The sequence below is a fragment of the Cricetulus griseus genome, chromosome 2 (genome assembly GCF_003668045.3).
Source record: "Cricetulus griseus strain 17A/GY chromosome 2, alternate assembly CriGri-PICRH-1.0, whole genome shotgun sequence".
NCBI classification, from domain to species: Eukaryota; Metazoa; Chordata; class Mammalia; order Rodentia; family Cricetidae; genus Cricetulus; species Cricetulus griseus.
In genome coordinates, this window is record NC_048595.1 from 96,816,042 (window position 1) to 96,836,643 (window position 20,602).

Sequence of the window (20,602 nt, forward strand, 5' to 3'; positions counted from 1 at the left end):
CCCCTGCCCTCGAAGACCCTGCCATCCAACAGGGAGGACAAGATAGTTGCTAATGCCAGTGTAGTGTGGCCCCAGCGCAGGGCTGTCTGCCCACCAGCTGAAAAGGGCACTGAAGGTCTGAGGGTCTGAGAGCGCTCCAAACCCACGCTTCCCAGGGACCAAACCATGGCTCAGAGTCTGATCTGTTGCCACTAGAGTCTCAATCCTTTCACTGGGCCTTGCTCATGAGGCTTAGAGGAGGCCCCTTGCCTGAGTTCTGGTGCTACAGGCCTAGGATGCTGTCCACAGCCAGGGCTTCCTCACTTCGTCCTCAGCCTCATGGCCTAGCATCATACACAAGTGCCAGGACGGATCTTGGAAAGCATGAGTGCACTCTCAATGCCTCCCTATGCCAGTAAATCCACAGGGACTCTAGTACCCATTAAGCCATTATCCCATTACCCATCTGGGCAGTCCCATTGCCAGCCCTATAGAGGTTTAGACTCCAGGAGACAGCTCCAGGTGGTGGGTTGGCTAGGTGCCTCGGGCCCCTGAGCTGATAGTCCCGTTCAGTTTGAAAGCTGTCTGCCCTGGCAGATGGCTGACTGTTGGCTGATATTGACCATCTGTCAGCAGCTGGGAAGGTTGGACCCCAATGGGGCCACTTAGGCTCACTCAGGGTGTCTTGGTTGTTTGTTTAGGAAAGTCAATAAGGACAGTCCTTCAGCCTCCTCCCCAAAACTCTAGCTGGAAGCTTCAGAGTACTGCAGACAGGGCCTGGGCCTTGGCTTGGAGGAAGGGTGGGAGGCACCCTGGCTGATGTAACTTGAGGAAAGGCTTTTGACACATTTTTCCTAATTTCTTGAGGCAACTCTTCAGGGAACTGAGGTCTTTATCACCAACCTAATTAGGAGAATGTTGATACACTGTGAAAGGGTCAGCCCTAAGCCACCGTTAGAGTGACCCTCCTTAGCCTGCTATTTGTGACTGTAACAATAAACCTTAGGCAGGCTGCTTTATGAAGAAAAGGTTCCATCTGTCTCAAGGTTTCCTGATTGCTGGGTTACAAGTACACACAACCACATCTAGTTTATTGTAGGAAAGCACCCCACCAACTTGAACTGTATCACACCTGGGATGGCCTTGCTGGCAGAGTTCTGAGGCAATTCAGGCATCACATGGCAAGAGACAGGGAGTTCTTCTGTGTGTGTCATTTCCTCTTCACCAGCAGGATTGAGTGGTGGGGACTCCACCCTCATGACCTCAGTAGCTCCCAGTGGGACCAAGCTTAGACACACTCACCGCAGCAGAGCATGAGGCCTGTGTTAGCTCCCAGCCATGCTCCTGAACTTCACTTAGCGAAGCACATATTGGTGCTCTAGCAAAATAAATGCTGGCTTAAAAGGATGGTTTATTGGCTTTTAAAAATGAAAATAAAACAACTCATGACCAGGAATGAAAACCTGAGATGGGCCAGACAACAATTGGATTGAGAAGTATCACTCAACCAGCTTTCTGCTTCCTACAACTGGTCCTCAGGTGTGGCTTCTGATCTTGGAGTCCACCAGCCGTTCCCCAGCTGAGGCCCAGGATTCGAATTGTGCTGCATATACCCTTGTGTTCCTGACATGTCACACATGGGTACTGCTAACTAGTCACTGTCAAGGAGGGATACCAGAGTATCCTAAGGACAAAGGCAACCTCAAAACTGTGGTGTAGTGTTGGGGTGTAGCCCATGCTGGTAGAGTTTGGGTCTAACATGAAGCAGGCCTGCTAACACACCTTGTAATCCCAACACTCAGGAGGTAGAGGCAGGACAATCAGATGTTCAAAGCCATCCTTAGTCACAGCAAATTCCTGAGGCTACATGAGAGCCTGTCTCAAAAGTGATGAACTGCAGGCTTCCCTCAGCATTTCTCTGTGGTGTATGTGTAGAGAGTGAAGCTAGTTTCCACAGGATGGCTATAAGCCTGGCGTGTGGCTTATATAGTTGGTTATATGGTGACTGCATTACCAGGCCTGTCCATGTCTGCCACTCTCCAGCCTGCTCTGGTCCTCCTCTTCTTTGTCACCGGCTTAGACCCATCTACTAGAATCCTCACAGACATGTTCATGTCATAACTTCTTATCAGGTGACAGTTTGAGCCACTTTTGCCAATACAATCAGTGCTGGTTCTAAATGGTAGTTTTATATTTTTTTCAAGTCATCAAAATTTTACTTAAAAATCATGAAGTCTTTGGTCAGAAAAAAACATCATATAAATAATGTGCCTTTTAAACAGTTGTACTGTGGTGCTGGGACTGGAGCCCAAGCCCGTTCCCCTGCTGGGTGAGACCTCCAGTGCTGCCTACACTCCTGCCCAGCCTCCATTCTGTCACAGGGAGACTGAAGCCCCAGAGAAAAGCTAAGACTAGAGCAGGCTAGAGCAGAGGGTTCCAAATCCCAATTCAGGAGCCCTGGCTTCTCATGCGCCTAGCACACAGGCTCTGAAGCAGAATGCTGCTTTTCATTTCTCTTTGAAGTGGAAACAGCCCATAAACATAGCAGTTGTGGTCAAGATAGCCAAGAACAAGCTGCAATGCCAGCTTCTGGGAGGTGGAGGCAGGAGGATCAGAGGTTTGAGGCCAGCCACAGTGAGACCTCGTTACAACAACCTGATTAAAGAAGGTGTATCACCAGTGATCAAGTAAATAAACAAAATGTGTGTATACATGCAAAGGCTAGCCTCAAATTCACAGAACTCTGCCTCCCGAGTGCTGGAATTAAAAATGTGTGCCACCACAACCTTGTTTTCTTGTTTTGTTTTGGTTTTTTGAGACAGGGTTTCCCTGTGTAGCTTTGGAGCCTATCCTGGAACCCGCTCTTATAGATCAGGCTGGTCTCAAACTCACAGAGATCCACCTGCCTCTGCCTCTGCCTCCCAAGTGCTGGTATTAAAGGCGCCACCACTACCTGGCTAACCATTAACATTTTTAAAAGCTTTTTATAATTAATAAAACATTCCTGTGATAATGTGTATCAAAGTTCCTTCTTTTTAAGGTTGAATAATATTCCTTTGCATGGTAGCTGGGCAGGAGGTCCATGGGGTCTCCTATAACTATGAACTCCTGTGAGGCTGCTTCCTCTTCCCAGGCTCCTTCCTCCCAAGCAAGACTTCTGGTGTAGGGAGGGAGTGGGGCTGTTGGGGCTCCAGGTTGGGAGCCTGATTGGAGATGCTGAGGATCCAGTGAAGGAAGGCGCTCATTGGCGGTCATGAGCAGGCTTCCAGACTCTGAAGCAGGGAAAGGTGTTTACCTGTTTCTGGTCCAAAGCAAGACTCATCTATGGCACAACTACGGTGCCTGTGCCTGTTTCACCCAGGGCTATCTCCACGTTTCAGCTAGACCCTGGAGCCGCAGGAATGTTAATCTCTCACTAGAGCCCCAGAAAGCTGTTGCTCCATTCTGAGACATTCCAGACATAGTGGTCTGGTGTGCAGTCACATCCCCGCTCTACCCCACCTTCTGGCCACACCCAAGAGTCCCCAAAGCTCAGAATCTTCCCTTCTGCCCCCCAGGCCTTTGCTTGGCTGTCTTTTGAGCTTTCCCTGGGGCCTCGTCTGGAAAGCTTTTCCTACCCTCACCTGTGTGCTGTTGACCATCTTACCCTCTTCATTCCTCAGTACTCTGAATTACTTTGTCACATTGTGGTTTGTAAGAGCCTCTTCCTTCCCTCACCTCCACCCCAGGCAGAAGCCACTGTACCCCACCAAACCCCTTTGCCCCTCTCTCACAACAAACCCTTCCTCCACAGTGGTCTGTCTTTACTCCCAGTCTTTGCAGTCCCTGGAGATGGGGACTGTGATCTGTCCCTTTCTGGGCTACAGCACCACCAAGCATGGTGATGTGGGGTTAGTTCTTGAATTTGAAAGCCTGAGGCAGGAGGATCATGAGTTTGAGGCCAGCCTAAGCTGACAGAGAAGTCCTGTCTCAGAAACAGTCGAGAGCTGGAGAAGAAAGAGATTGTCAGTAGACCCAAGGTGATCTTATCAACCACTCAGTCATGTCTCTGGTGGTTCTCCCACACGGAATCATGCTTAGTAATTCATTCCATCCAGCCGATTCACTTACTGGAATACTGCAGCTTGGGCACAGTTGAGGTGTCACTAAGAGAATGTGTGTTCCAGGTGCACCAGTAAGGTCAGGATAGTGACCTGTGGGGCTTCCCCACACCTGGCTGCTGGGCTGCCTTGTTTCTGAAGTTCTGATCCTGGTCCAGGATCAAGTCTTTCCCTGCTTTGGGCAAGGCAAGCCTGAGTCCTGGGGAGGTTAGAGTACTCTGTCACAGTGAAGCCCTGCCGACCTGGAGTCAGAGGAGGAAAGGGCAGTGCTGTTTCTGAGCTATCTAGCTCTTACTTCCTGTACTGGCCTTGCAAGCACTGTTTGTCATTGCTGGGCTAAAGGATAGACACAAAGAGATTGAGTTTGCTTGGTGAGTGTTCCAGCTTTCTCCTCCAATCCTGGTTCAGCTTGCTTGGAAGTGGCTATTTGGATACTGTATTCCTTACTTTTCTAGTAGCTGTAACAAAACTTGACAACACAACATAAAGAAAGAAGGGTTGTTTTGATGCACAGCTCAGAGTTGCATTCCACCACTGCAGAGAAGTCCTGGCAGTACTTGAGGCTGCACATCACATTGTATCCACACTAGCTGAGAGATGAATGTGGTGCTCTGTTCCCTTCCTCCCTTTCAGCCCAGAACTCTAGCCCATGGAATGGTGCCACCCACAGTTAAAGTGGGTCTCCCCACCTCAGTAAACCTCTACTCTAGAAACTGGTTCACGGACGCGCCTAGATGTGTGTTTCCATGGTGATTCTAAATCCCATCAAATTGACAGTCAAGATGAACCATCACAGACGCCATCTTGAGGATGCTGAGACTTGAACTACCATGGCAAGAAAGGATATCACAGTCTTTAGTAATATGTGGAGGCCTGTGAGAGTGAGAGACAAGAGTCATACCCACGGCATACCACACACCTGCACCCCAGTGTCATTACTAAGTTCAGACTTTGGGGTCTGGATGCTTTAGGACTGAACTCCCTATTCCTAGGCTTCAGTTTGTTGTTCTCTAAAATAGACATATCTAAGTCAGAGTGTGGGTTCAGCTCCTATAAGAGAGAAACCTCAATGCCATAACCTAAAACAAGTTCCAAATTTCTTTCTTTTCTCTTACACTGAAGAATCCAGATGACAGTAAGCAAGTCCAAGCTGGTGGAGGTGGGCTGCCCACATCTCTGCCCATCCATATTAAGGCAAAACTTGCTGGGATGTGTTTTGTGTTGTGTCTGGGATAGTATGTACCTAGCAGGGCTTCCCAGCACTCATGGCTGCCCCCTTCCCATCCAGGAGCTGGTGATTATCCTACACAAGGCCCTGGAGGCTGCCCAGCAAGAGAAGCGAGAATCCAGTGCATACCTATCAGCCACTGAAGACAAGGATCGGCTGGAACTGGTCCGGCACAAGGTGCGGCAGATCGCAGAGCTGAGCCAGCGGGTGGAGGCTCTAGAGCAGGATCGAGAGCGCCTGGCGCATGAGTCCGGCCTGCTGGAGCAACAGGTGCAGGCACTTCAGCAGCATGTGCAGCTACTGATGGATAAGAACCAGGCCAAGCAGCAGGTCATCTGCAAGCTCTCCCAGAAGCTCACCGAAGACCTTGCCCAGCCAGAGCAGCCTGCCAGTGCTGCCAATGGTGACTTCCTGAGCCAGCAGGAGAAAGTGGAGCACCTGAAGGTAGGCCCCCTCTCCGCCCAGCATGCTTTCCAGGCCTCTGGGTGTCATGAGTGGCTTTCTGGTTAGGGCAGAAGTCACCCCTCATTCTGGAGCATCCAAACCACAACTAGGTAGCAAGAAGAAAATTTCTCTTCCCTCCACTTTTTGAAAGCCCAATGCAATTTGACCTTTCATGCTGTGCAGGGCCTCTGTAAAGTGAACAGGTTCCCAGCTTATCAATTCAGAGCCAAAAGAGCCCAGTCTGGGGCCTGGTTTTCACAGCCTCCATCAATGCCACTCTGCCGTCCAGGGTCCCCAACATGCTCAGTCTGCCCTCAGCACAGTCTCACATGTAGAACAAATGCTAACTGTGGCTGACCTAAGGCAAAGGCAGTAATACCACCACTGAGGGCTCTCCACATGCCAGTCCTGTCTCCAGTGTTTGCTGGGTCAGCTCATTGTGACCTGTGACAGCCCTTCGAGGCAGTGAATGGCAGGTCCCACTTTTGTGATAGGAATAGAGATGCTTGCCTGTGAAGCTAGGGGCAGAGATGCTTGCCTGTAAGGCAGGGAACAGAGATACATCCATGTGAGGCTAGGAGTAGAGATGCTTGCCCAGCAGTTGTCGCAGGGGTGGGAGCAGAACTGGGCAGGAGCTGACTAGGCTACCTGCCCTGCACTGCCCAGCCTTTCTGTGCCACCTTCCATACCTCGGTCTTCATCTCTCTTTTCAAACCACCCCAACTCACAGGGACCAACTGTGGCATTTAGGGACATCATTTGAGGTGTGATGCCTGCTGTGGGCAACAGGCTGCTCTGAAGACTGTGACAGGGCTGCCCGAGCACCAGCATTCCTGAAGCTGAAGATAGGTGCTCTTGACCCTCACTATCTCTAAGGACAGCACACAGAACCAGGGCCAGTCTGATTCCAAACACTGCTTCTCATGGCCTTCCATGTTCTTGCACAACTCGAACCTAAGAACTGCTGGGTGGTGGGTGGTAGAGAGAAAAGCATTGGTGAGTCGAGCGTGGCCACTGCTCACCCTGTGAAGTAAGCTAGCCCTGGTGTTGAGTCCCTGCTCTGTGCCTTGTTAGCTGAGTGGCTTTGGACAAGTTCTCTCTGTGGGAAGTGGCCTAACTATTCCTGAGGCTGAAGAGTCCTTAGGATGAAGGAAGGGCACCCATACTCCCTTCTCTGCAGCCCAAACTAGCTGGTACAGGAATGCTGTTAGCCTGAAGCCAAAGGCTATTTAGGAATACAACAGAATGAGGAGGAGCAGCTGAGGCCCGCTGGAAAGCCACTGGCTTGCACACGGTGGTGAAAACACTTCTTGTTGCCCTATATGCCAGGGGCCTCCTTACCGCTTTCCTCATCAGGTGTCCACTGCTGTAGACCCAATAGAGCAGCATAAGGCTGAGACATAGATCAACTGCATGGTTCTGGAACGCCAAGGCCCACTTGTTATCCTGCCTCCCCTAGGAGCCAGAGTGTCCCTCATTCGAATCTGTGAGAACATCGTCTATCAGTGAGGTGTGAGGAGACTCACCGTCCTGGGATTTTATGCTTTAGATCATGCCGCTGAGCCCATACTGGGGCCTGACAGAGCTGCATGGACTAGGTGTGTCTTAGTTTGTAGCTCTTAGAAGACACATCAAATGCCCTTCCTCATCATATGTAACCATGGAGAGTGCTCACATTTCCTGCTTGCCTGAGATAGGATGCCCAGCCTTAGGTAAAGGCCCTCTTACCCAGTTATTTCAAGAGTAGTGTCACTGATCTCTTGAATTTCAGAGCTGGGGTGAGGAGAGCCCAGTATTACCAAACTAGGCTCATAATCCCAGTACTAGGAGGGAAGTGGAGGCAGGAGGGTTAGGGATTCCAGGCCATCCTCAGCATAGAGTTTGAGGCCAGTCCTGACTGGAGCAGTGAGGGGTTCAGAGATGGGAAGACTGGGCAGTCTAGCTATGCAGATGCACTGTGGCAGGTACACTGGTTGTGAGGGGAAGATGAGTCCTGGTTATACAGCATGGGCAGCGGGATCATGGCAGACTCGGGTCCCCCTACAGGAACATTTCCCGTGAGAACCTGTGATGTCGGATCCTTCACAGGCTGCAGCAGGCTCTCCTCCTGGGCCCCTTCTGCATGTTGTCCTCTTGCTTTGCTTGTGACTTTGTGTGGCTTTTCTTCTCTGAGGTCTCTCTGTTTCCTCCCTACAGTTCTGAGCCAAGGAGCACGCCTAAGGTAGGGCACCAATCTGATTGGAGGCTGCCCAGCTGCTATTCCTACCCACTATGCTCCAAGGGGTACTAACACCCACCTCACCCAGAAACGGGCACCCTATATGACAAATCCACATTCTCAAAGTTTGAGGGGTGCCTATTTTGAGCCTGGGTGAGGAAGTGGTGCAAACAAGAAGCAGGAGTGAGTGTGCTCCTGGCAGTCAGTGGCTTTTGCTGAGCACCTGCCATGGGCAGAACACTCCCAGGTTGGAATCCTTCCTTGCTCTTCTACACCAGCTGTGTCACTGAGGGGTTCACCTTTAGAAACAATGCTGCTTTAACACTCATCACCTACAGATGGCACACGGTGGGACTGCAGGACTGACAGACACTATTCTCTCACCTGGGATCAGTCTCCCCACAGACTGAGGGAACAGGCTGGCTGTGGCAGCCATCTTGTATACCTCACACATAGCGACTAGTGGAAGCACTTCCCAAGCCCACAGCCTAGGACTGTTCCCCAGCAGCAAAGGAAAGACTTGGCTTTCAAGGGATATGAGTGGACAGCGTGCTTGAATGGCTACTGGAATATTCTTCTTTATAAAATAGACATTGTGAGCCATGGCTGTATCTCTGTATGGAAACTTCCTATCACTTTGCCTGGCTTCTCATCCATCCAGGAAGCAGGATATTGCTCCCTGTGCTGGACTATGAGAGACAATCTCAAGGCTCATATCTGTTTATCACCGTAGTTTCATACTTAAAAAGCAGCTAAAATGCCCAGGGCTCACATTTAAAAGCATCAAAGAAACAAGGACTAAGTCAGCTATAGAAAATTTCCTAACCTGGGGGTGGTGCACACCTTTAATCCCAGCACTCGGGAGGCAGAGACAGGTGGATCTCTGTGAGTTAGAAGCCAGCCTGGTCTATAAAGGAAGTTCCAGTACAGCCAGGGCTATTACAGAAAAATCCTGTCTCAATGCACATTCCCCCTCTCCCCGCCCCCCAAAAAAAAGAAAGAAAAGGAAATTTCCCAATAGAATAATCATCAGTCTGTTTAAAAAAAAAAACAAAAACTGTTGGAACTCAGCATGGTGGCACACACCTGTGTGTCCTAGCTATTCCAGAGGCTGAAGCAGGATGCTGCTGGGTTAGAGATCAGCCTGGGATGCACAATGGGATCTTCTCAAGAAAAACAAGGGGGACCAAGTATGGTAGTATAGGCATATTGCCAAGACCTGCACAGCTTTGGGAAAACCTGACAGGGAAAACAAGGGAATAAAGAAATGACAGATAGAAACAGAAAAGCTGGCATGGGATGGGCCAGTGTGCTCTGACATGGCCATGCTCATGTCAACAATACACACTCACTCACAACTTCATCCACTCTGCACAGCCTGTAGTCTTAGCACCTAAAACAGAGGCAGGAGGGTCTGGGGTTCAAAGCCGTCTTTAGCTATGCAGCAAACTTGAAACAAACTTGGGATACACAAGACCTTGTTCAAACAAAACCAGAAAGGAAGCTGGAAAAAAAGAAGAAAAAGAAGGGGCTGGGAGTGTGTGACCCTGTGGTTGAACCCATATTCAGATGCCATACAGGCTGGGTTTGAGTCCTAGTGTCAAAAGTAGGTGAGCAAATACAACCCTTGAGCATCACATGTTTACAAAGTCATACTTGTCACGCACGCCTGCAAATACCTGGCATGTGTACTGATTTAAAAACAACCAAAGCAATTATGGGGCAGTGGAGGCAGGAAGTGGAGGAATTCAAGGTCAATGGCAGCTACTTAGTTGGAACCAGCTTGGTTCCAACCGAACTGAACAAAACAACCTGAATATAAGGAGAGACAACCCTTGAGTGCTTTGCTGGTTCTGTCACTTACTTGATGTTGTTGCCTGTTAGCCATGTACTGTCCCAACTGCTGAGGGGGCATTCATGTTTGCCTTTCCCAGATGTGAAAGACACGGTCAGAATGGTTCAGAGATGGCAGCTACCTTGAACTCCATGCTTAGGGCTCTCCTTACATCGGGCTGGAGAAGTCGACTACCAGACCCCCTTTCTCTGTAGTTTTGGGAATTTCTCAAGGAAGGACGCTTTGGCAGCTCCTTTGAGGGTGACTTCTCCAGAGCAGGATGTTTGTGGTACCACCACTGATCCCCCTTGCTTTTTTTCCAGGATGACATGGAGGCGTATCGGACCCAGAACCGCTTCCTCAACTCCGAGATCCACCAGGTCACCAAGATCTGGAGGAAGGTGGCGGAAAAGGAGAAGGCCCTGCTGACGAAGGTACTGGGGACTGATGGCCATATCCATGGTCCAGCCCCTCCCTGTCCCCTGCCTTCCCGCCTCCACTTCCCTAATCTCTAGCCCCTCATGCCTGTGGCTGCTCTTTGGAAGGTAGTCTTGGCGTAGGGGCAGTTTGGCATCTATACCAGAAATCCCTGAAGAGCTGGGGACAAGACACATTGAGTTCTCCATGAGAAGAAGGAGGTGGGTGGGGAGGCCAAGGTAGGGTTGGATTGGAGTGTCCATAGACACTTGCGAGTGGTGCCTGGGCAGGGTTACAGTGCTTGCAGCCTCAACCTTGAGGTCAGATGGGAACCCAAGCTGGCCCAGCAGTCACAAAAAAATGCTTCAAGGCAAAATTCCACCCTCCCTATCTCACAGAGAGAAAAAGCAAGGCCCCGAGAGCTCATGGGACTCACCCAAAGCCATTTGACCTGTGCACTAAAATGCATACACCCTAGGCTGAGGACAAGGAAGGAAGGCAGGGGAGGGGGTCAGGGCAGGGTCCTGCAGAGAGCTGTCTCTGTGCCCAGTACCTGTCAGGGCTTTAAACAGGGCTCACACTGTTCCTTGCCAGAATCCGGAGGAGACCCCATGTTACCCCTGTTCTACAAATGAAGAACTGAGGTACAGGGTGAACTAGCATATTAGCTGACTTGTCATAGGCCACACTGCTTGCTGTGTCTGAACCAAGATGAGATTCCATGCCTTACATGAGCCAGGCTATGTCCGCCCTTGCTTCCCCTCCCCTATTTTGGACCAGCTCCCTTCTTTATCCTGGTCTCTTTTCCTTCCCTTGTAGTATGCCTTACTCTGCGTGCAGGTCTGGGAGGGGGCAGGCAGGGAGAGCAGAGTTGGGAGGGTTTAAAGCTGTTGAGGGCTTCTGCAGCCTGAGCGGCCAGAAGCCTGACCAGCTGTTCCACTCCTGCAGTGTGCCTACCTCCAAGCCAGGAACTGCCAGGTAGAAAGCAAGTACCTGGCCGGGCTGCGGAGGCTGCAGGAGGCAGCAGGGGCTGAAGCTGGCGACTTTCCTGAGCTGCTGCAGCAGCTGATCCAGGAGGCACTGCAGTGGGAAGCAGGAGAGGCCTCAGACAGCATGGAGCTAAGACCTATCAGGTGAACCCAGTGGGTAGCCAGGAGGGGCTGTGGGCATGATGAGATCATTGTTGCTTCTGCCGCTGGCCACATATGCCAGCACTACATAGCTGTGGACTCTCTGGGCTCAGGCACATAGTATGCAGGGTCAGCTGAGTGGGGTGGGCTCAGTGGAGGCACACAGACCACCCAGCCACTGCACCCATCACTACCCAAGCTGTTCCCACCAGCCAAGCCCTTGTCTGATGGGCTCTGGGGATCATAGGCAGGAGTCTGCCTGTTTTGCTGTATGCCCCTAACCAAGGTACTTTACCTTTCTGCACCCTGTATTCAGACCCTGTGTAATTCAGGTAAAGAGCCCTGACTTGCAGGCTCCGTGGGGATAACTGAGATGGCACACACAGGACACACAGTGAATTGCAGTCAGTAAGTGTATCTCTCCTGGGCCGCATATAGGTTCTTCTAGTTTACTAAAGGGGATCTTCCACATCTTCAGGAAGCAGAGCAGTTCTCCCAACTGCACAGATAAACTGAGCCTGGGCTCTGGAGTGATCTCAGTGCAGCCAGGGTGGAAGCCCATCTGATGTGACCCTTTTGCCAGCAGTGAGTATGATGCTTACGGCTTCCTGACGGTGCCGGACTATGAGGTGGAAGACCTGAAACTGCTGGCCAAGATCCAGGCCTTGGAGGTGCGATCCCACCACCTGCTAGCCCTCGAGACTGTGGAGCGCCCACTACGGGAGCGCTGGGCTGCCCTGACTGAGCTCGTGCCCTCAGCCGAACTCAAGCAGCTGCTCCGGGCAGGTGTGCCCCGTGAGCACCGTCCACGTGTCTGGAGGTGGCTGGTCCACCGCCATGTCCAGCACCTGTACTCTCCAGGCTGCTACCAGGAGCTTCTGGCCCGTGGCCAGACATGCCAGCACCCGGCTGCCCGCCAGATCGAGCTGGACCTCAACCGGACCTTCCCCACCAACAAGCACTTCACCTGCCCCACCTCCAGCTTCCCCGATGAGCTCCGCCGAGTGCTCCTGGCCTTCTCCTGGCAGAACCCCACCATCGGCTATTGCCAAGGCCTCAACAGGTGAGAAGCAGGTGGTGAGACTACAGCCTTCCCCTCCCACCACTGTCTGTCTTGCAGCTCAGAGCCCAGGAGGCCTATCCCTCTCCCCCAACAGGCAGAGAGAGGGCACGTTTACAGCTGAGAAGCTGGGGTTCATTCAGGTCCTTGTCCCGTCTGCTCTGACTTGATCTAGGGAGGTTCTACTCATGGACTGGTCAGGAGTGGCTCTCTGTAGCCAGCCCAGCTTTCACAGGCTGACTCAAGATCATGTGCTCAAATGAAGCCCACCCAGGGGAACCCGAGGAACAGGAGTTTGTAGATGGTCAAGAAGGAGAGTGGACTTGAGCAGTAGAGGCCACTGAGTGCATGCCTGCATTCTTCCCGCACCCTCCTCTCTGCAGCCGCACAGGCTCTGGCCTCCCCCTCCTCACCCCTTCATCCTCCTCTCAGTGGGGCAGTCTCTCCACTCATTCTTTGGACTTCAGACCTGCCTAAGTAGAGACCTCACCCCTCCCTTCCCACCCTTAATCCCTCATATCCAGGCTTGAAATTCCAAAAATGGAGTGTGAGTGGTCTAGCCTGGATTCCTGTGTGCTTGGCTCCACTCAACAGCAGAGGGAAAGGAATCAGGTTGAGGATGGAACCACTCAGTTGGTAGAGGTGTCTGTCCCCTCCAATACTGGGGACTCTCATGAGTACCCTGGTTATTGCCATAGAAATTGCTGCATAGTCTCATATATTTCCAAAGCAAGTTTGACTCAATTTAGTTCAAGCACACACATCCTTGTGCTAAATTTACATAAGCTGTCTTCTCTCCCTTCAAGCAGGTGATGTGTGACATTTATTTAGCACAGAATCAGGCTCAGAATGTCCCTACTCAGATTTCAGTGGATCCCAAGGGTAGAGATTTTCTGTATTGCTATCTCTAGTCTAAATGTGAGTGAAATTGAGCATGTGTATGTAATTTCCGGGATTTGTAAGTTAAACTCCCAGTAGTCATGTAGCTGAGTCCACACCCCTCAGCAAGACTTGTCAGGATGTATTGCTGCTCTGCCTGGGACAGATGATGGCTGTAGACAGCCTGCCCACTCATTTCTAGCCCAGCGAGACTGTGATTCTTTCTCAATGTGTTAGACTCCAGAAGGGACACATGCGAAGCTTCTTTAGGAATAGCGAAGCTTCTTTAGGAATAGCCGTGAAGGGGCTGGCAAGATGGCCAGAAGGTAAAGGAGTTGTCTGCCGTGCTTGATGGGCTGAGCCCTAGGATGGAGCACACATGGCAGAGGGAGAGGATCAGCTCCTACCAGTTGTCCTCTGGCCTCCATCCACATCAGCACATGCCCAACACACATCCATGTATACACATAAACAAACGTAATTTAAAAATTTTAAGAGGGGCTAGAAAGATGGTGTCTTAGTATTTGTATTGCTGTGATAAAACACCATGGACAAATGCAGCTTGGGGTGGGGGCGGCGAGGAGTTTATTCATTTTACTCCCTGTAATTCATCATCCAGGGAGGTCAGGGCAGGAACTCAAGGCAGGAACTGATACAGAGGCCATGGAGAAACACCAGTTACTGGCTTGATCCCATGGCTTGCTCTGCATGCTTTATTATAGCACCCAGGACTACCTGCCCCAGCGGTGGCACGACCCACAGTAGACTAGGCCCTCCCACACCAAACACTAATGAAGACAATGCCCCGCAGGCTTGCCTATAGGCCAGCCTTCTGGGGGGATTTTCTCATTTAACTCTGGCTTGTGTCAAGTTGATAACACACTAGCCAGGAAAGGTAGTTTGGTAGTTAAGAGCACTTGCTGCTCCTCCAAAAGATGAGGATTTGGTTCCCAACACCAACATGGTGACTTGCAACCACCCATAACTCCGGCTTCAGAGGCTCTGACGCCCTCTTCTGGCCTTCATGGACACATGCACATAAACGTGGTGTGCATAAACCTATGTAAGCACACACACAGAAGCTTAAAAATAATAGTAATTCTTTTTTATTTAGAATACAAAATAATTAAAACAGCAAATGCTAATGAATTCTTGAAAATAAATAAATAAATAAATAAATAAATAAATAAATAAATAAATAGAGGAGGAGGAATTAGGGAGATGGGCCTGGTGTCAGAGACCTATAATCTCAGTTACCCCAGAAGCTGAAGTAGGAAAATCACAAATTTAAGGCCTGTCTGGACTGTTGTTGAGTTCAAGCACAGCCTGCATTATTTAGTGAATACCTTGTCTCAGAAAAAAAAAATGCCTGAGGATATAGCTCAATGATAGAATGGTTGCCCAACATGTACAAGGCCCTGGGTTCAATCCCCATCAGCCTAAAAAGGAAAAAAGAAAAAAGAAAGAAAGAAGAATGAGGGGGAGAAAGGCTGTGAGGGACCAGAAGCAGCTCTAGTATCAGGCGAGTGGCACCCCGTTTTTCAGCTGAGACCTGAGATGTTGAGGAAGCTGTCCAGAATTTCACTGTGCATGGCAGCTCTGCAGCCCCTGGCCCTGAATTGGCCCCATATCCAGTCCTTTATAACCTCCCCTCCCCCCCCCACCCAAGTGGTCGCTGGGCCACCCCAAACCTTTCCTGATCCATGCGTCCCTTTTGGAGACCAGGGGGACTTAGCCACACTGGGGCTCTGGACTTCAGAGGTTGGCCAGTGGTTAAGGGTTAAAGGCCAAGGAAAATTCTCATAAGAGGAGGACCTTAAAGTCAAAGCCTCAGGAGAAAAATGCCTTGGTGTATGGAGGGAGGCCACATGAGCTCAGAAGGCCACAGGGACAAGTGAAACAAAAAGGGCGGGTGGTTTTCAATATGTTTCTCTATGCTTCCTTTATTTAAATTGATATGCAAATACACATAATTGGTATTCACACAAATATTTATTATTGCTCTAAATAGAAAGCTATGTATAACAGAGCCTGCCTGGATCTCAAGAGAGGTGTGTTTTGCAGCTGCAAGCTCCTTATGACTGTCTATTTCGCCATCTAGTGGTCAATCTTAGAACTGCATGCATTGTGTAAAAATAAACGGTCCTCACTTAAGGCAACAAAATCCAGCCTGTTCCTGAGGTAACAAATATTGTGAAAATATCTTTGCCAACTTAGAACAAGCACTTTAATCCATTTCCATATGCAAGTAATTGGAGTGTGTTAAATGTAGTTCTTCTCCATCTGCACCCGCCTTTGCAGGCCTGCTTGGTTGGTGTCACCCTGAGCAGTGGTGAGCCCTGGTGAGGACTGGCCTTATGTATGCAGAAATCTAAACCAATACTGACAACAATCCCTGAAGACATTATTGGGCTTTGGGGGAGCAGAAGGGCTAGGATAGACAGCAACAGGCTGGACTTTGGGGTCCTGGATTCTGTCCCCTCTGCCAATGTGATCTTAAGTGATGGTCACTTTTGCCTTCTGAGTTCCAGTTTCCCCATCTTGCCTTGACCAGATGTGAACCATGTGAAGAAGCTGCCTATAGACCCATTTGAAGGAATTTCTGGGGATAGTGTCCAGGCTCAGTAGCAAAAAGTTCCATGATCAATTCCGTATGTCTGGTCTGGGCATTGATGGAGTGGTTGCTGATACACAGAGCATTTTCTCTTCTTGAGTCCCCTCCCCCAGCTCCGAGAGGGCAGAGCATCCTGGTCCCAGGAGACCTGCGGCTGTTTTCCTCTCTGTGCACTCAGCTCAGACTCAGGAGGGTTTGTATAAACATGCAAGGCCAAGCAGGGAACAACTCCTCCCAGCCAGCTGGGAGAGGAGAAGGGAGAATCAGCCCTGGTTCTAAAAGTCATGAACCTCAAAAGAAAATGGAGGTCATGAATCCAGTCCCAAGAAGCATAAATACCTGGCTCTGAAAGGGCTCTGCAACGCAGGCTGTGGTGATGTACACCTGTAATCCCAGCATCTGAAGACTAAGGATTGCTAGCCTGGCTATATAGAGAGACTTTAAAAAGGGGGGGGGGGCTTTTAATAAAAATCCAAGCTTGAGCCGGGTGGGTTGATGCACACCTTTAATCCCAGCACCTGGGAGGCAGGGGCAGGCAGATCTCTGTGAGTCTCTTGTAGACCAGCATGGTCTACAGAGCTAGTTCCAGGACAGCCTCCAAAGCCACAGAGAAACCCTGTCTCGAGCCCCACCCCCACCTCCTGCAAAAAAATAAAATTCCAAGCCTGAAGTTCACAGAGAGCCATGACTTCCAGTGAAGCCCCTTTCTCCTTACAGGTGCCCTGAGGAGGGCTCACTTCATGTGTAATGTGCAGAAGAGGTCCCATGGAACCCCCTGCATCAGTCTCCCAGGGGCTTGTTCCTGCAGAATGTCCTGAGGCTTAGACTGAGCACTGTGAGCCTTCAAGAGTGGCTGGAATGGGCGGTGTCCCCCCAGATGTGGGACCTTGTGTTTACCAGGTCCATGGGAGACATCCTGGGGATGTGTTCTGGGCTTGACCCTGGTTGTGGTCCCTCGGGGAATGGAAGAAGAGTGCTTCTCAGAGGAAGATGTCCCCACTCAGCCCTAGGCTTATGTCTGTCCTGTCCTGGTCTCAGCAGACCGCACGCATAACTGGGTGGAGTTTCAGAGGAGGAAGGCTGTGAGTGCTCAGCACAGGGTTGTGCTGGTGAGTGGCACATGAGGACTTCCCTTCTCACTGGGGACCACACAGCTCTGGCAGGTGCAGAGACTCTCAGAGCTTGCCAGTATGAAGGTGAAGACAGCCAGTATTTACCAAACACCGATAGCATGCAACGCACTGGGTTGGACACCAAATGTGCTGACAGTCCATAGGACTAACCATTGGTCCTCACCCAGCCCTGGTGACTATAAGGAGGCTGAGGCTCAGAGAGGTTAACTAGTTTACCCAAGGTCACTCAGGAAACAATTCTTGCCATAATTCACACCCAGGCACCCCGGACTTAGAGCCTCTTTTCTGTATCGGTCCTCATTGCTCTGAAAGTCAACCTGGGCATCCTCTCCCAAACAGTGTCCCATGCCAGGTACCATGACTACCAGCCTTATAGGGAAGTAGGGCTAGGTCGGCTAGGGTTCAGCCCCAGGACTCCAGATGCTGCCCCTGCCTGCTGTGCAGTCCTGCAACTACTGTGGGTCACTCCAGGCCTCCCTCCTCTGCAGGCTGGCAGCCATCGCCCTGTTGGTCCTAGAAGATGAGGAGAGCGCTTTCTGGTGCCTGGTGGCCATTGTAGAGACCATACTGCCGGCTGAGTACTACAGCAAGACACTGACTGCATCTCAGGTGAGCAGACTGCGTCTCAGATGGGATAGGACATGGCAGTCATTCCAGGCAGTCCCCCAGAGGAGTTCCTTCAGGCCAGCAGATCCTGGGTCTCCACCTCTGCTACACAGGGGCCTGTAAGATTGTGAGGTCCTGCCTACCAACAGGTGTGTTAGTCCAGTGGTGATGTCATGCCACCGGGAAGAGCTGCTTCCTGGGAAGGGAGAAACTAATGCCCCTTGTCATGTGCCAGTCAAGAATTGGAGAGACCACAGGGTGGTGGGATAGGCAGTGGGCTGGGGATGATGGCCAGTCTCTGCACGTGCTTGTGGTTACACCACGTCCCTGGGGAGTGCTGCTGCCCTGAATCAGACAAAGTGGGGTCCATAGCCATTGGCTGTGTGACCCCTGCATATCACCACTCTGACTCCAGGCTGGCCTACTCTAGAATAGGAATAAGATCACTTTGGACTTAAAAATTGTAAGTGTATGCCATGTCCCAGTTCCCCACTCCATTCTTGCTGAGGCAGCCTTCTTCCCTGCAGAACTCATCTTTGACACACCCAGCCTCCCTCATCACCTCTGTGCCCTCCCACTGTCATGTCTGACACCCATCCCTCCTCCTGGGCTGCCCTTTGGATGACAGGAATCATGTGCAGCTGCAAGGAGAGAGCCAGCCTGGACTCAAAGGGGTGGGGAAGGAAGGGACTGCATTCGGCCTCACAGAAAGGAAGGGCCTAAGAGTGGAACTCAGTTATCAGTGCTTCTCCCGGCTCCCTACTCTGCCATCCTCAGATTTGTCACCAGTGGTTTCACGAGGGCTGCACCACCCTTCATCCTGTGGCCATGGTGCACACCAGAAGAAGCAGACAAAGGTGGGGCTGGCCCTTCCAGTCTGCAGTTTCTACTTCCTGCTTCAATCTTAAGAGTCAGAACTGTGTCTTAGGTTTGCCCCAGGCTGCAAGGCAGCCTGGGAAATGGCGTATTTCACCTCTGGATCTTAGTGTCCCTAGAAGGGACATGCATTGAGCAGCAGCATCAAACTGACTTTTGGTTTTATTTTGGTCATAGAGAATTTGCCACATTCAGAACAGTAGAGGAGGTGGGCAGCTTGGGTTCCCACCTAGTGTCCCTGGTCACCAGCAGAGGAAAGAGGCCTGGATCACAGGCAGTTAGGTTTTTTTATTTGTTTTTTTTTTTAAGATTTATTTATTATGTACACAGTGTTCTGTCTGCATGTATGCCTACATGCCAGGAGAGGGCACCAGATTGAGCCACCATGTGGTTGCTGTTAATTGAACTCAGGACCTCTGGAAGAGCAGCCAGTGCCCTTAACATCTGAGCCATTTCTCCAGCCCAGCAGTTAGTGGTTTTGTTTTGTTTTGTTTTGTTTTGTTTTGTTTTTTGGCTCTGTTTTATCACAGATCTGGTGACTCCCCTCACTCTGGGCCAGCAATGGTCCCTGGGGCTGCCATGGTTCTGACTGAGGGAGGAAAGGCCTCCTTGAACACTGACCACAGCAATACTGAAGCCCAGACAGACTTGCATTGGGGTGGAGGGTGGGGCGGATGTCAGACCCTAGACAAGAAGGAGCAGGAGGGGACACAGATCAGGACTCTGCCAGGGAGGCGGGAGCCATTCCAGTAAGTAATCAGAAACAAATAAGCCAGAGCCACCAGGAGAGGTGACTAGCAGCAGTGGCCTTCAGCTTCCTTCTATCCAAAGTGGCAGGTCACTGTTCTCCCCACCAGCATTTGTCCTGGGCCCTCACAAGTGTCCGCCAAGTGTCTTGAGAATCAGGCCAATATGGGTCTAGAGAGGCAGCCTTGAAAAGATGCTCCTGGTTTTCTATGCCTGTGAGCATGAGACTGGTTTCCTCCAACTGCCAGGGACACTGCTGAGTGACAGGGCACATGCCAAAGACTGTTGCTCTACCTGGGTATTTTGCCTGTGTTGTGAGCCCTGGTGATGTCACTGTCACACACACACACACACACACTACCCCTGGTACAAAGTAGGCCCACTCAAGCAGCTCTGAGCATACAGACTGATGGGGTCTGAAGAGCAGGCAGAGGAGACAGCAGACTTAACAGGCCTCTGCTGCCTTCTAGGTGGACCAGCGGGTGCTCCGGGACCTCCTGTCAGAGAAGCTGCCCCGACTCACTGCACACCTGAGGCAGCACCACATAGACCTCTCTCTTATCACCTTCAACTGGTTCCTCGTGGTCTTTGCCGACTCTCTCATCAGTGACATCCTCTTGCAAGTCTGGGATGCCTTCCTGTATGAAGGGACAAAGGTGGGTACACCTGGGCCCAGCTGCCCAGCCATGCCCCAAAGAATGGAAAGCCTGCCACCTGTCAGATCCATTTGGGACACCTGAGAACACAGCTTCTTAAACTGTAAAGTGTTCTGTGCAATATGAGAGGAAGCAGTTGCCCCATCTTTGAAGCTTGGGTCTGGTCCAAACCTTGCCTGTTTGGCCTTCTTGGTTGGGGGGCCACCACCAGCAAAGATGCTAGTGGGACTAACCCTTGACTCCAGCAGGACAGTGCTTCCTCGTGCCTTGTAGGCATAAAGCCATGCTTCAGGCTGTGCTCCCTTTAGGCTCTTCTGTCACCTGCTCGTCTAGCCCTTCCAACCGCCTCACCCACCCCACAACCCCCCCACCTGCCAGGAACCTCCACATTCCCAGAATCTCTGGGCTTCTGTACCCCACCTGAGCCCCCACTGTGCCCTAGGTGGTGTTCCGATATGCCCTGGCCATCTTCAAGTACAATGAGGAGGAGATCCTGCGGCTGCAGGACAGCCTGGAGATCTACCAATATCTACGTTTCTTTACCAAGACCATCTGTGACAGCCGGTGAGCTGCCCACTTCTCTGTCATCATACCCATCCTGTCCCACCCTGTCCCCTTGCCCACCCCTCCCCCAGCTTAGGAGTCCCAAGGGCTATTCTACTTTTAGTCTGTCTGTGTCCT

The 20,602-nt window shown here is 51.1% G+C and overlaps 1 protein-coding gene across 5 annotated transcripts in view; it reads left to right on the forward strand.

Moving 5' to 3' along the window:
- Tbc1d2 (TBC1 domain family member 2) overlaps positions 1-20,602 on the forward strand; it is a 43,252-nt gene that overhangs the window by 21,716 nt on the left and 934 nt on the right. For 4 of the 5 annotated variants that reach the window (XM_027403139.2, XM_027403135.2, XM_027403137.2 and 1 more), the window contains 7 exons: positions 5,368-5,751; positions 10,127-10,237; positions 11,169-11,353; positions 11,934-12,413; positions 17,525-17,645; positions 19,736-19,921; positions 20,364-20,485. In XM_027403139.2, coding sequence (XP_027258940.1) covers positions 5,368-5,751; positions 10,127-10,237; positions 11,169-11,353; positions 11,934-12,413; positions 17,525-17,645; positions 19,736-19,921; positions 20,364-20,485 — 1,589 coding nt within the window. The remainder of the gene's footprint in view (positions 1-5,367; positions 5,752-10,126; positions 10,238-11,168; positions 11,354-11,933; positions 12,414-17,524; positions 17,646-19,735; positions 19,922-20,363; positions 20,486-20,602) is intronic. The other variant, XM_027403136.2, reaches the window with a different exon arrangement.